The sequence below is a fragment of the Lithobates pipiens genome, unplaced genomic scaffold, assembly GCF_037356315.1.
Source record: "Lithobates pipiens isolate NorthernLeopardFrog02 unplaced genomic scaffold, aLitPip1_a1.2 Scaffold_56, whole genome shotgun sequence".
NCBI lineage: Eukaryota > Metazoa > Chordata > Amphibia > Anura > Ranidae > Lithobates > Lithobates pipiens.
This window is the reverse complement of record NW_027507878.1, coordinates 1,986,272-1,997,802: the sequence shown is the minus strand read 5'-3', so window position 1 is coordinate 1,997,802 and position 11,531 is coordinate 1,986,272. Positions and strand designations below refer to the sequence as shown.

Here is an 11,531-nt window from a genome sequence, read left to right as displayed (position 1 = left end):
TGTCCGTGATAGGCGGAACACAGGCTGCTGGGAAATTCAGTGTTCCGCCTATCACAGGCGAAGGCGGAGCCGGAGGCGCGGCTTTTGAATAGAATGGCCGCTGTCTGTCTGCTCGACACGCTGATCGAGCGGGCAGACAGCGATGACTCGAGTATAAGCCGAGGGGGGCACTTTCAGCCTCAAAAAAGAGGCTGAAAATCTCGGCTTATACTCGAGTATATACGGTAGACTATATTGTCAAAAGTATTGGAACGCTTGCCTTTACACGCACAGGAACTTTAATGGCAGTCTTAGTCCGGAGGGTTCAATATTGAGTTGGCCCCACCCTTTGCAGCTATAACAGCTTCACCTCTTCTATGAAGGCCGTCCACTGTGCACTGTGCAGTCCAGTCAAGTTCCTCCACCCCAAATTCACTCATCCAAGTCTTTAGCGACCTTGCTTTGTGTACTGCTTGGCAGTCATGTTGGAACAGGAAGGGGCCGTCCCCAAACTGTTCCCACAAAGTTGAGAGCATGAAATTGTCCAAAATGTCTTGGTATGCTGACGCCTCAGGCTTTCATTCCCTGGAACTAAGGTTCCAAGCCCAACCCCTGAAAAACAACCCCCACACCATAATCCCCCCTCTACCAAATGATTTGGACCAGTGCACAAAGCAAGTTCCATAAAGACACGGATGAGTGAGTTTGGGGCGGAGGAACTTGACTGAGTCCTGGACTCAGCCCGATAAAACACTTTTGGGATGAATTAGAGTGGAGACCGCCAACCAGCCCTTCTCATCCATCGTCAGTGCCTGACCTCACTAATGCTCTTCTGGAAGAATGGTCAAACATTCCCATAGACACCCTCCTAAACCTTGTGGACGGCCTTCCCAGAAGAGTTGAAGCTATTATAGCTGCAATGGGCGGGCCAACTCAATATTGAACCCTACGGAATAAGGCTGGGATGCGGTAAAAGTTCATGTGTGCATGTAAAGGCAGACGTCCCAATACTTTTGACAATATAGTGCATATTTACACCATAATCTTAAGCACTGAAATGTATCCCCCTGATAAAGAGTCATGTCAGAATTGTAATGCATCGGGGTCTTCACCTACAATATCCATGTACATGTATATCATTGTGCTTTACCTGTATGGTCATGGAGCTACCTATGTTCTTTTTGTATATGCAGATTATTTTTAAGGAGTTATAATAAATATTGAAAGTTTTATTTTTGTTTTGATACTTTTTTGGGTGCCTTGAAAATCCTGGTTTTTGCTATTTGTGAGTGTTTGGTTTCATTTTAAAGTGTTTTGTACTGACTTTGGCCAATAAAAAAGTAATAATCATTTCAATAGATTTTTTATTCAGATGATATTTTATTAACTGTAAACCTATTTATATAAAGAGAATCTCAAGCGGTATGATGTCTTAAATTAAATCCTAAGAGACATTTAACAAGACTTAAAGCTTTGCACTGTTATCACACGGCAAACTATCCTGCGGGAACGCCAACATTTCATATCTATATAAGTCATTATCTGGATAACAAGTCTACATTGAAATCTGAGCAGAATGAGCGCACACACCGTACATGTTTTCCTATTAACAATTCCTCAGACTGATAAAATTACACTGAAATTCACGAAATAATCAATAAATAATATGGTGAATCTCACAAAGGTTACCGTTCTTACTCTTGTGGGTCTATCAGACCATCCACCAACCATGATTGGACTTTTTGTTTTCTTCCTCCTAATCTACTTGATGACTCTTATCATAAACCTTCTTATTTTTTTACTGGTTCTTACCGATCATCATTTGCACACACCAATGTATTTTTTTCTTGGCAATTTGGCTTTTCTAGACATGTCTTATTCAACGGTGACGGCACCAAGGATGCTCTTTGACTTGGTCACCAAAAGCAGGTCAATTGCCCTTTCTGCCTGTATAGCCCAAGTCTTCTTCTATGTCTATTTTACTAGCTCAGAACTCTTCTTACTCTCCGCTATGTCCTATGACCGGTACATCGCCATCTGCCACCCCTTACATTACAAGCTATATATGTCTTGGAGAGTATGTTCTAATATGGCCTTGTCGGTCTGGGTTGGAGGATGTTCTCTCTCTTTGGTTCATACTTTATTTTTGCTCAGGTTGTCCTTCTGTGGACCAACTTCCATCCACAACTTCTTTTGTGACCATCCACACCTGTTTCAAATTACGTGTACGGACCCCTTCGAAAACTTGGTGGCCGTATTCTTAACAGGTGCCAGTCTTGGGTTGGGAGCCTTTCTTCTGACCTTTCTTCCCTATGTCTATATTTTCAAGACCATCCTCAGAATCCGTAGCAAGACCGGAAAGAGGAAAGCCTTCTCCACCTGCACATCCCACCTCACCGTGGTCTTCATCTTTTATGGATCTTTAATTTTTATTTACTTGGTTCCCTCCTCCAGTAATATGTTCAATTTAAACAAAACTTTTACTGTCGTATCTGCTCTCATTAACCCATTGCTGAATCCTCTGATCTACAGCCTGAGGAACAAGGACCTTATGGAGGCACTTATGAGGTCCCGTTGTTACATAAAGTTAATAAAGGGGTTAAGCTGAAATTAATATTGGAAAATTTTTGAAAAAAAAAAATTTCAGTGTTCAGTTGACCTGGGGTTTCTTTGTGAAATGTTAAGGACTCATGGTTATACTTAGAGAGAACCATCAACACGATGGGCAACTCAAAGAAAATACATTTTCAGCCTAATATTACATCATTGGGTTGAAAAGACACACGTCCGTTGGGGCTCACCCAAAAAACGAAAATAAATAAAATTAAAATAAAACACTTTGCAACCTGAGAACCCTCAACTTGCAGTTGATAGAGATGAAGGATACAATTGCGAGAAGTTTGTTTCCGGGCACGTAAATTAATTGCTCAGAAATGGATCTCCACTTATCCACCGACAGTGGAGGAATGGAGAACGCAAATAAAAGAAACTATTTTAAAAAGAGAAGTTTACGTTTCTACATAGAAATTGTCGAAAGGGAAGTTTGAGGAAAAGCTGGTTGGAGGTCTTGGGCCCTGAAATGTGAGTTGTCATAGGATGGAGGGGGGGATACCAGCTGGTTGGTCAGAGATGGGAGATGGAGGGGGTTGGACCCTTTGATGGGGGGAGGAGGAAAGGGAAGGGGAGATGAGGGGGCTACTTGATTTGAGATTGAGGGGGGATACCAGCCGGTTGGTCAGAAATGGGAGATGGAGGGGGTTGGACCCTTTGATGGAGGGAGGGGAGGAGGAAAGGGAGGGGGAGATGAGGGGGCTACTTGATTTGAGATGGAGGGGGGGATACCAGCCAGGTTGGTCAGAGATGGGAGATGGGGGGGTTGGACCCTTTGATGGGGGGAGGAGGAAAGGGAAGGGGAGATGAGGGGGCTACTTGATTTGAGATTGAGGGGGGATACCAGCTGGTTGGTCAGAGATGGGAGATGGAGGGGGTTGGACCCTTTGATGGGGGGAGGAGGAAAGGGAAGGGGAGATGAGGGGGCTACTTGATTTGAGATTGAGGGGGGATACCAGCCGGTTGGTCAGAGATGGGAGATGGAGGGGGTTGGACCCTTTGATGGGGGGAGGGGAGGAGGAAAGGGAGGGGGAGATGAGGGGGCTACTTGATTTGAGATGGAGGGGGGGATACCAGCCAGGTTGGTCAGAGATGGGAGATGGGCGGGTTGGACCCTTTGATGGGGGGGAGGAGGAAAGGGAAGGGGAGATGAGGGAGCTACTTGATTTGAGATTGAGGGGGGATACCAGCTGGTTGGTCAGAGATGGGAGATGGAGGGGGTTGGACCCTTTGATGGGGGGAGGAGGAAAGGGAAGGGGAGATGAGGGGGCTACTTGATTTGAGATTGAGGGGGGATACCAGCCGGTTGGTCAGAGATGGGAGATGGAGGGGGTTGGACCCTTTGATGGGGGGAGGGGAGGAGGAAAGGGAGGGGGAGATGAGGGGGCTACTTGATTTGAGATGGAGGGGGGATACCAGCCAGGTTGGTCAGAGATGGGAGATGGGGGGGTTGGACCCTTTGACGGGGGGAGGAGGAAAGGGAAGCGGAGATGAGGGGGCTACTTGATTTGAGATTGAGGGGGGATACCAGCTGGTTGGTCAGAGATGGGAGATGGAGGGGGTTGGACCCTTTGATGGGGGGAGGAGGAAAGGGAAGGGGAGATGAGGGGGCTACTTGATTTGAGATTGAGGGGGGATACCAGCCGGTTGGTCAGAGATGGGAGATGGAGGGGGTTGGACCCTTTGATGGGGGGAGGGGAGGAGGAAAGGGAGGGGGAGATGAGGGGGCTACTTGATTTGAGATTTTTTTTTTTCTGCTTTGGGGGTTGAAAATGTGTATTTTTGCTGTATTTGGACAGTATGAATGTGAAATGTGTTTGATGTACTGTATTGATGTAAGAAAAAAAAATTTGTAATAAAGATTACTGGATTTAAAAAAAAAAAAAAGAGATGAAGGCAGAAATTAAGAATACATTTTACCAATAAACAGGCACCATGGAAGCAATTTGGTTAACATACAAATACTGAATTTTTTTTTTTTTTTTACACAAGTTTATTTAAAAAGTAACTCCACTTTTGTTGAGAAGAAAACATTCCCCCTCGGGGTGATCTGTGTACATTGCAAGGATTATAACAAACTTTATTGCAGATTCCTACCTTTTGTTGTTCTGAAGAAATCCCTGTGTGTTTGTCTGTGCCTCTGTTATGAGTGAGTCTAATGGGAGGGGTTTCATAATTAACTGTCAGCTGTGCAGCTGCAGGGCACTAATGAGGAAAGCGGCAGGGCCTGCATCCCTTAAGATGTGTTCCTATTGAAAGTATCTCTCCAAAAATGACATTTTTTCTTGCAGGGGATGCCTGAAATCTGACTTGTATCTTAGTGGAGACTTCTGGGAAAATTGGTGAGCCGATCACACAAGCAGGAAATGATGTTTCTGGGGCGTGGTCAGTACACATTCTGTGTACAGAACAACTCCAGGTGGCCATATTTCATTCTCAGAAAAATTCAGCGGCTGCAGATTGAAAAGGAAAGGTCATTTTTAATAACATTCAATTACAATGTGATTCGTGTCGCAATTATATGTGCTATATTATTTTTTCTTCATTCGTAATTTTTTTCCCCTCACGAAAGTGGAGTTACCCTTTAAACATAATATAGTAAAAAGCAATTAGCAAAAATGTAAGAACTTATAAAACCAAAGTCCTAACAATTATTGTACAATATGGGGAATTTTGTGTCATGTGGTATGTCTGTATTTTTCTCATTATATCTTCTCCTTTGGCTGCCAAGCTTTGTATTGGCTGTTTTGGTATATATGTACCTTATTTTTTAACCACTTCCCACCCGGCCAATGCATATATACGGCCGGGTGGGAGCCGTCTACTCCTGATAGGACGTTCAGGAACGTCCTTCAGGAGTAGCGGGATCGCGCACGCGCAGCGGCGCTATCCCGATGTGCTCGTGTCACCCGGACACGGCACATCTCAGATCGGCAGGAGGGCTCTGTGATTGGCCCTCCTGATCACATGACGGCCGTGTCCAATCACGGCCGTCATGTGATGTAAACAAACAGCCGGTTGCTAGGCAATCGGCTCTCCTCTCCTCACACGGAAGTCACCGCTGAGGAGAGGAGAGCAGAACGCTGCAGCCGGCTGGTGATCAGTGAGTATGGGCTGCTTTTTACAGCTTTTTACTCACTGATCATCAGTGTAGTGTAAACACACAACACACCACACAGTACAAACACAGTCCCCACATATGTCCCCAAAACACACATGTCCCCAAAACATACATGTCCCCAAATAATAAAAACACATGTCCCTAATAATAAAAACATGTCCCCCACATATGTCCCACTAAAATCACATGTCCCAATGATTATCTGCACACATATGTACGTGATCACCTGCACACATATGTACATGATCATTTGCGTACATATGTCCGTGATCACACAAACCAATTATTATACACTTAACGGAATTTTTTTTACCAAAAACATGTAGCAGAATACATTTTGGCTTAAACTTATGACAAAATTTGATTTTATTGGATTTCTTTTCAAATAGAAAAAAGAAAATATTGTTTTTTTTCCAAATTTCCGCTATTTTTGCGCTTATATCGCAAAAAAAAAAAAAACGGAGTCGTGAATAAATAACACCAAAATAAAGCTCTATTTGTGCGAACAAAATGATAACCATTTCATTTGGGTACAGTGTAGCACGACCGCGCAATTGTCACTGAAAGCGCGAGAGCGATGAAAGCTGAAAATTGGGCTGGGAAGGAAGGGGGTGAAAGTGCCCGGTATTGTAGTGGTTAAGCATTTATTGTGTTTTTTCTAATTTGAGCCCTTTTGTTTGGGTACTTAACGTGTTTAATTTTTCCATCTCGGGTTCTATGATTTTATGTTTTAGTTGTGTCCACAATGGGCCATTGGCCTGTTTTGCTCCAGCGGTCCTCACTGAGGTTAGGTGTGGGCTTAACACCCCAGGTTGACCATCTCTGTTGCGCTACACTCCTATCAGACTACTATACTGTTGTAGTTATTGATCCAGTTTTCGGCATGGACATGAATACTGTTGATAAATTAGAGATGAGCTGAACACCCCCCCCGGTTCGGTTCGCACCAGAACTTTCGAACGGACCGAAAATTTGTAGGAACTTTAGAACCCCATTGAAGTCTATGGGACTCGAACGTTCGAAATAAAAAGTGCCAATTTTAATGGCTAATATGCAAGATACTGTCCTAAAAAGGGTTTGGGGACCTGGCTCCTGCCCCAGGCAGGGGCGGATCCAGAGTCTAATCTCGGGAGGGGCACTGCTATAAAATATGCTTTTTTGGGGGCAATTTATATGGGAAATGGCTGGTATTTGCGCTTCAATCATTACGGCACCATGGTTGTTATGGTGTCAGGATGATTGAAGCGTATTATTTCTATTAATACATTGTAATATAAAATTAAATGGTTCAACTCACCATAATGCAGAATCAGTGGGAGCCCTGAGGATGTCACTTGCCATGTCGCCTGCCACCAAATGTGGATTGTCACTTGCCACGTCACTTGTCACCAAATGCGGATTGTTACTTGCCATGTCACCTGCCACACATTGCGGATTGTCACTTGCCACGTCACCTCCTACCAGATGCGGATTGCCACGTAGCCTGCCACACATTGCGGATTGTCACTTGCCACGTCACCTCCTACCAGATGCGGATTGCCACGTAGCCTGCCACACATTGCGGATTGCCACTTGCCACGTCACCTGCCACACATTGCGGATTGTCACTTGCCATGTTGCCTGACACACATTGCGGATTGCCACTTGCCACGTCACCTGCCACACATTGGGGATTGTCACTTGCCACGTCACCTGCCACACATTGCGGATTGTCACTTGCCACGTTGCCTGCCACACATTGCGGATTGCCACTTGCCACGTAGCCTGCCACACATTGCGGATTGCCACTTGCCACGTCACCTGCCACACATTGCGGATTGTCACTTGCCACGTTGCCTGCCACACATTGCGGATTGCCACTTGCCATGTAGCCTGCCACACATTGCGGATTGCCACTTGCCACGTCACCTGCCACACATTGCGGATTGTCACTTGCCACGTTGCCTGCCACACATTGCGGATTGCCACTTGCCACGTAGCCTGCCACACATTGCGGATTGGCAACTTGTCACGTCACCTGCCACACATTGCGGATTGTCACTTGCCACGTTGCCTGCCACACATTGCGGATTGCCACTTGCCATGTAGTCTGCCACACATTGTGGATTGCCACTTGCCACGTAGTCTGCCACACATTGCGGATTGCCACTTGCCACGTAGCCTGCCACACATTGCGGATTGCCACTTGCCACGTAGTCTGCCACACATTGCGGATTGTCACTTGCCACGTCACCTGCCACACATTGCGGATTGCCACTTGCCACATAGTCTGCCACACATTGCGGATTGCCACGTAGCCTGCCACACATTGCGGATTGTCACCTACTGTGTCACTTTTCTGCTAAGGTGGTCTTTTCTTGGGTCCCAGAGTGAAGATAGGCAGCAGAGAGATAATGCAATCTCTCTGCTGCACACAGCTTCATACACAGTGAGGGCGGAACTGGAGGGATGCAGGGCAGTAAGAGATGATGTCATCTCCCTGCTCCCCTGCCTGCTGGCTTCCTGATTGGCCAGCAGCCCTCCTAAGCCGCCCAGCTGCCCCCCCCTCACCATCCACTCAGCGCGGGTACCCGCGGAACCGGCCGCGCGGGTACCCGCGGAACCGGCCGCGCGGGTACCCGCGGAACCGGCCGCGCGGGTACCCGCGGAACCGGCCGCGATTGGACCCGCGGAACCGGCCGCGATTGGACCCGCGGAACCAGCCTGCCGGTATTCTCGGGGGGGGCAATTGACCCGTCCCCCCCCCCTGGATCCGCCCCTGGCCCCAGGGTACATGGGTCAATGCCTAAAATGTTTTTAAAAACAAAAAGTTTTTTCAGGAGCACTGATTTTAATGACGATTAAAGTGAAAAAAAAGTGAAATATTCCATTAAATATCATGCCTGGGGGGTGTCTGTAGTATGCCTGTGAAGTGCCACGTGTTTCCCGTGTTTAGAACAGTCCCTGCACAAAATGACATTTAACGAAAAAAAAAGTCATTTAAAATTTTAATGTAATATTTGGTTCCAGCAATACGGATGAAAATCTTTGAGAAAAATGCCATGGGTAGCCCCCCCCCCCCCCCTGCCCATTACCAGCCCCTTTGGGTCTTGTACGGATATCAAGGGGAACCCTGTACCCATATTAAAAAAAGGAAAGGCGTGGGGCCCCCAGGCCCTATATATTCAGAACAGCAGTATACAGGCGGTGCAAACAAGATAGGGACTGTGTAGGTTTGTTGTGTTAAGTAGAATCTGTTTGTAATTTTGAACTGGTACATTTTTAAAGTGTAGCTCCAGTCAAAAAATCTATTTTTAAGCTTTTTGGAAAACATAGGGAAGGGTTATCACCCCTGTATAATTTTTTTGCCGTCCGTCTTTTTTCATCTCACTTCCTGTTGTCTCCTTCCGTTTGCAAGTAGGAGATGTTTGTAAGTTGGATGTCGAAAGTAGGGGCCTGCCCTATATGCTCTGCAGAAATGGCGGAACAAGGTGTTGGTTTTGCCACAACATTGTAAGCCCTCAAAGTCACTCTTGGTTGGCGCTGGAGCGCCCTGCTGTGAACGATTATATCAAGAATTGTAATTACATGCCATTGTTGAACAGTGGTAGAAAAACTGGGCCTTTGGTGGTTGTGGTGGTGCCACAGCACTATAAGTCCTCACAGTTACTCTCGGTGGGCGCAGGAACGGGCCCTGCTGTGAAAAATTATATCAAGAATTACAATTACATGCAAAAATTGGGCCTTAGGCACTGCTTGCTGGTGCCACGACACTGCAGCCTCTCCTAGATAATGTAGTTGGAGTGCAGGAATGAGCCCTGCTACAAAGCATTGGCCACCTTCTCCACCGCTCCTTCTGTGACTGACCGAAGCCTCAGCAACACGTTGTCCAGGACCAGGAGTTTGTAACCTCCCAGTCCCTGGGAACGCGTTGCACAGACCTTTCTGCAAGGCCTCCCGGAGATGTCTCATCCTCTGCTCCCTCTGCAAGATAAGGTCGGCAACCTTACCCTTGTACCGTGGATCAAGGAAAGTGGCCAGCCAGTAATGGTCCCTCTCCTTGATCTGAAGAATACGAGGATCCTTGCGTGGGCTTTGCAGGATCAGGGAGGCCATGCAGCGTAGGTTAGCTGAGGCATTCGGTCCGGAGTCCTCTGGGTCCCTAAGGACAACATGATCCGCAGCCACCTCCTCCCAGCCACGTAGAAGTCCACGGGTTTCTTGGGACTGTAAATCATCACTAAAAGTCTGCTGCTGCTGATGCTGAGTGCCAGCCTCCACCTCCATGCTGACACAATCATCCTCCTCCTCGCCTTCTTCCTGTGTGATGGGTGGGACAGCAGGAACACTGTCTGGATAAAGGGGGCCTTGAGAGGCAAGGAAGTCCTCCTCTTCTTGCCTCTGTTCTGCCTCAAGTGCCCTGTCCATTATTCCACGCAGCGTATGCTCCAAGAGGTGGACAAGAGGTACAGTGTCACTGATGCATGCACTGTCACTGCTCACCATCCTTGTGGCCTACTCAAACGGTGACAGGACAGTGCATGCATCCCTGATCATGCCCCACTGGCATGGTGAGAAAAAACCAAGCTCCCCTGACCCTGACCCTGTCCTGGTGCCGTAGTCGCAGAGGTACTCATTGATGGCCCTCTGCTGCGTGTGCAGCCGCTGCAGCATGGCCAACGTTGAGTTCCACCTGGTGGGCATGTTACATATAAGGCGGTTCTTGGGCAGGTTCAACTCCTTTTGGAGCTCAGCCAGCCGAGCACAGACATTAAATGATCGTCGGAAATGCACACAGACTTTCCTGGCCTGCCTCAGGACATCCTGTAAGCCCGGGTACCTGCCCAAGAACCTCTGCATCACCAGGTTAAGGACGTGAGCCACACAGGGCACATGGGTCAGTTGTCCCTGTCGGAGGGCGGAGAGGAGGTTGGTGCCATTGTCGCAAACCACCATTCCTGGCTTAAGCTGGCGTGGCATCAACCACCTCTCGACCTGCCCCTGCAGAGCTGACAAAATATCTGCCCCAGTGTGGCTCCTGTCCCCCAAACAAACCAGCGCAAGCACGGCATGGCATCGTTTTGCCTGCGTACTTGCATAGCCCCTTGAACGCCTACGGAGCACCGCTGGTTCTGAGGACAGAGCACTGGAAGAGGCCATGGAGGAAGAAGAAGAGGAGGGGGTGGAGGAGAGAGGTGTGTCACAACCAATAGTAGCATTTTGGAGTCGTGGTGGCGGAACAACCTCCAACACTACTGCACCTTGTCCTGCATCCTTCCCAGCTGCCAGAAGAGTGACCCAATGGGCCGTGAAAGACAGGTAACGTCCCTGTCCATGCCTGCTGGACCATGAGTCAGCGGTAATATGCACCTTACCGCTGACCGCCCTGTCCAGTGAGGCAAGGACATTGCCATCCACATGCCGGTAGAGAGCCGGAATCGCCTTCCGTGAGAAAAAGTGGCGTTTGGGGACCTGCCACTGAGGAACCGCACATTGTACAAACTCACGGAAGGGGGCCGAGTCTACCAACTGAAAAGGCAGCAGTTGAAGTGCTAGCAATTTAGCCAAGCTAGCATTCAACCGCTGGGCATGTGGATGGCTGGGAGTGAACTTCTTTCGACGGTCCAGCAGCTGGAGCAGGGAAATTTGCCTGCTACAATCGGACACATTCAAAATAAATAAAATAGTGATATTAAAAAATGATATTAAAAAATGATATTAAAAATTACAGTGAATGTTGAAAATTGTAAGTCTGCTGCTCCACTGTGGGATACGTACACAATAACAATGAAAATAAAAGAAAAAGAGCTGCGCCAATAAAAAACAGAACTATATTTAGTGT

General features: G+C 47.4%; 1 protein-coding gene across 1 annotated transcript; it reads left to right on the top strand.

The window, feature by feature from the left end:
• The first annotated feature begins 923 nt into the window (after positions 1-923).
• Positions 924-3,022, top strand: LOC143958071 (olfactory receptor 5V1-like). Its single transcript, XM_077467523.1, has one exon. It carries the CDS (start codon positions 1,646-1,648, stop codon positions 2,585-2,587), a length of 942 nt encoding a protein of 313 aa, XP_077323649.1. The 5' UTR covers positions 924-1,645; the 3' UTR covers positions 2,588-3,022.
• Positions 3,023-11,531: the final 8,509 nt, after the last annotated feature.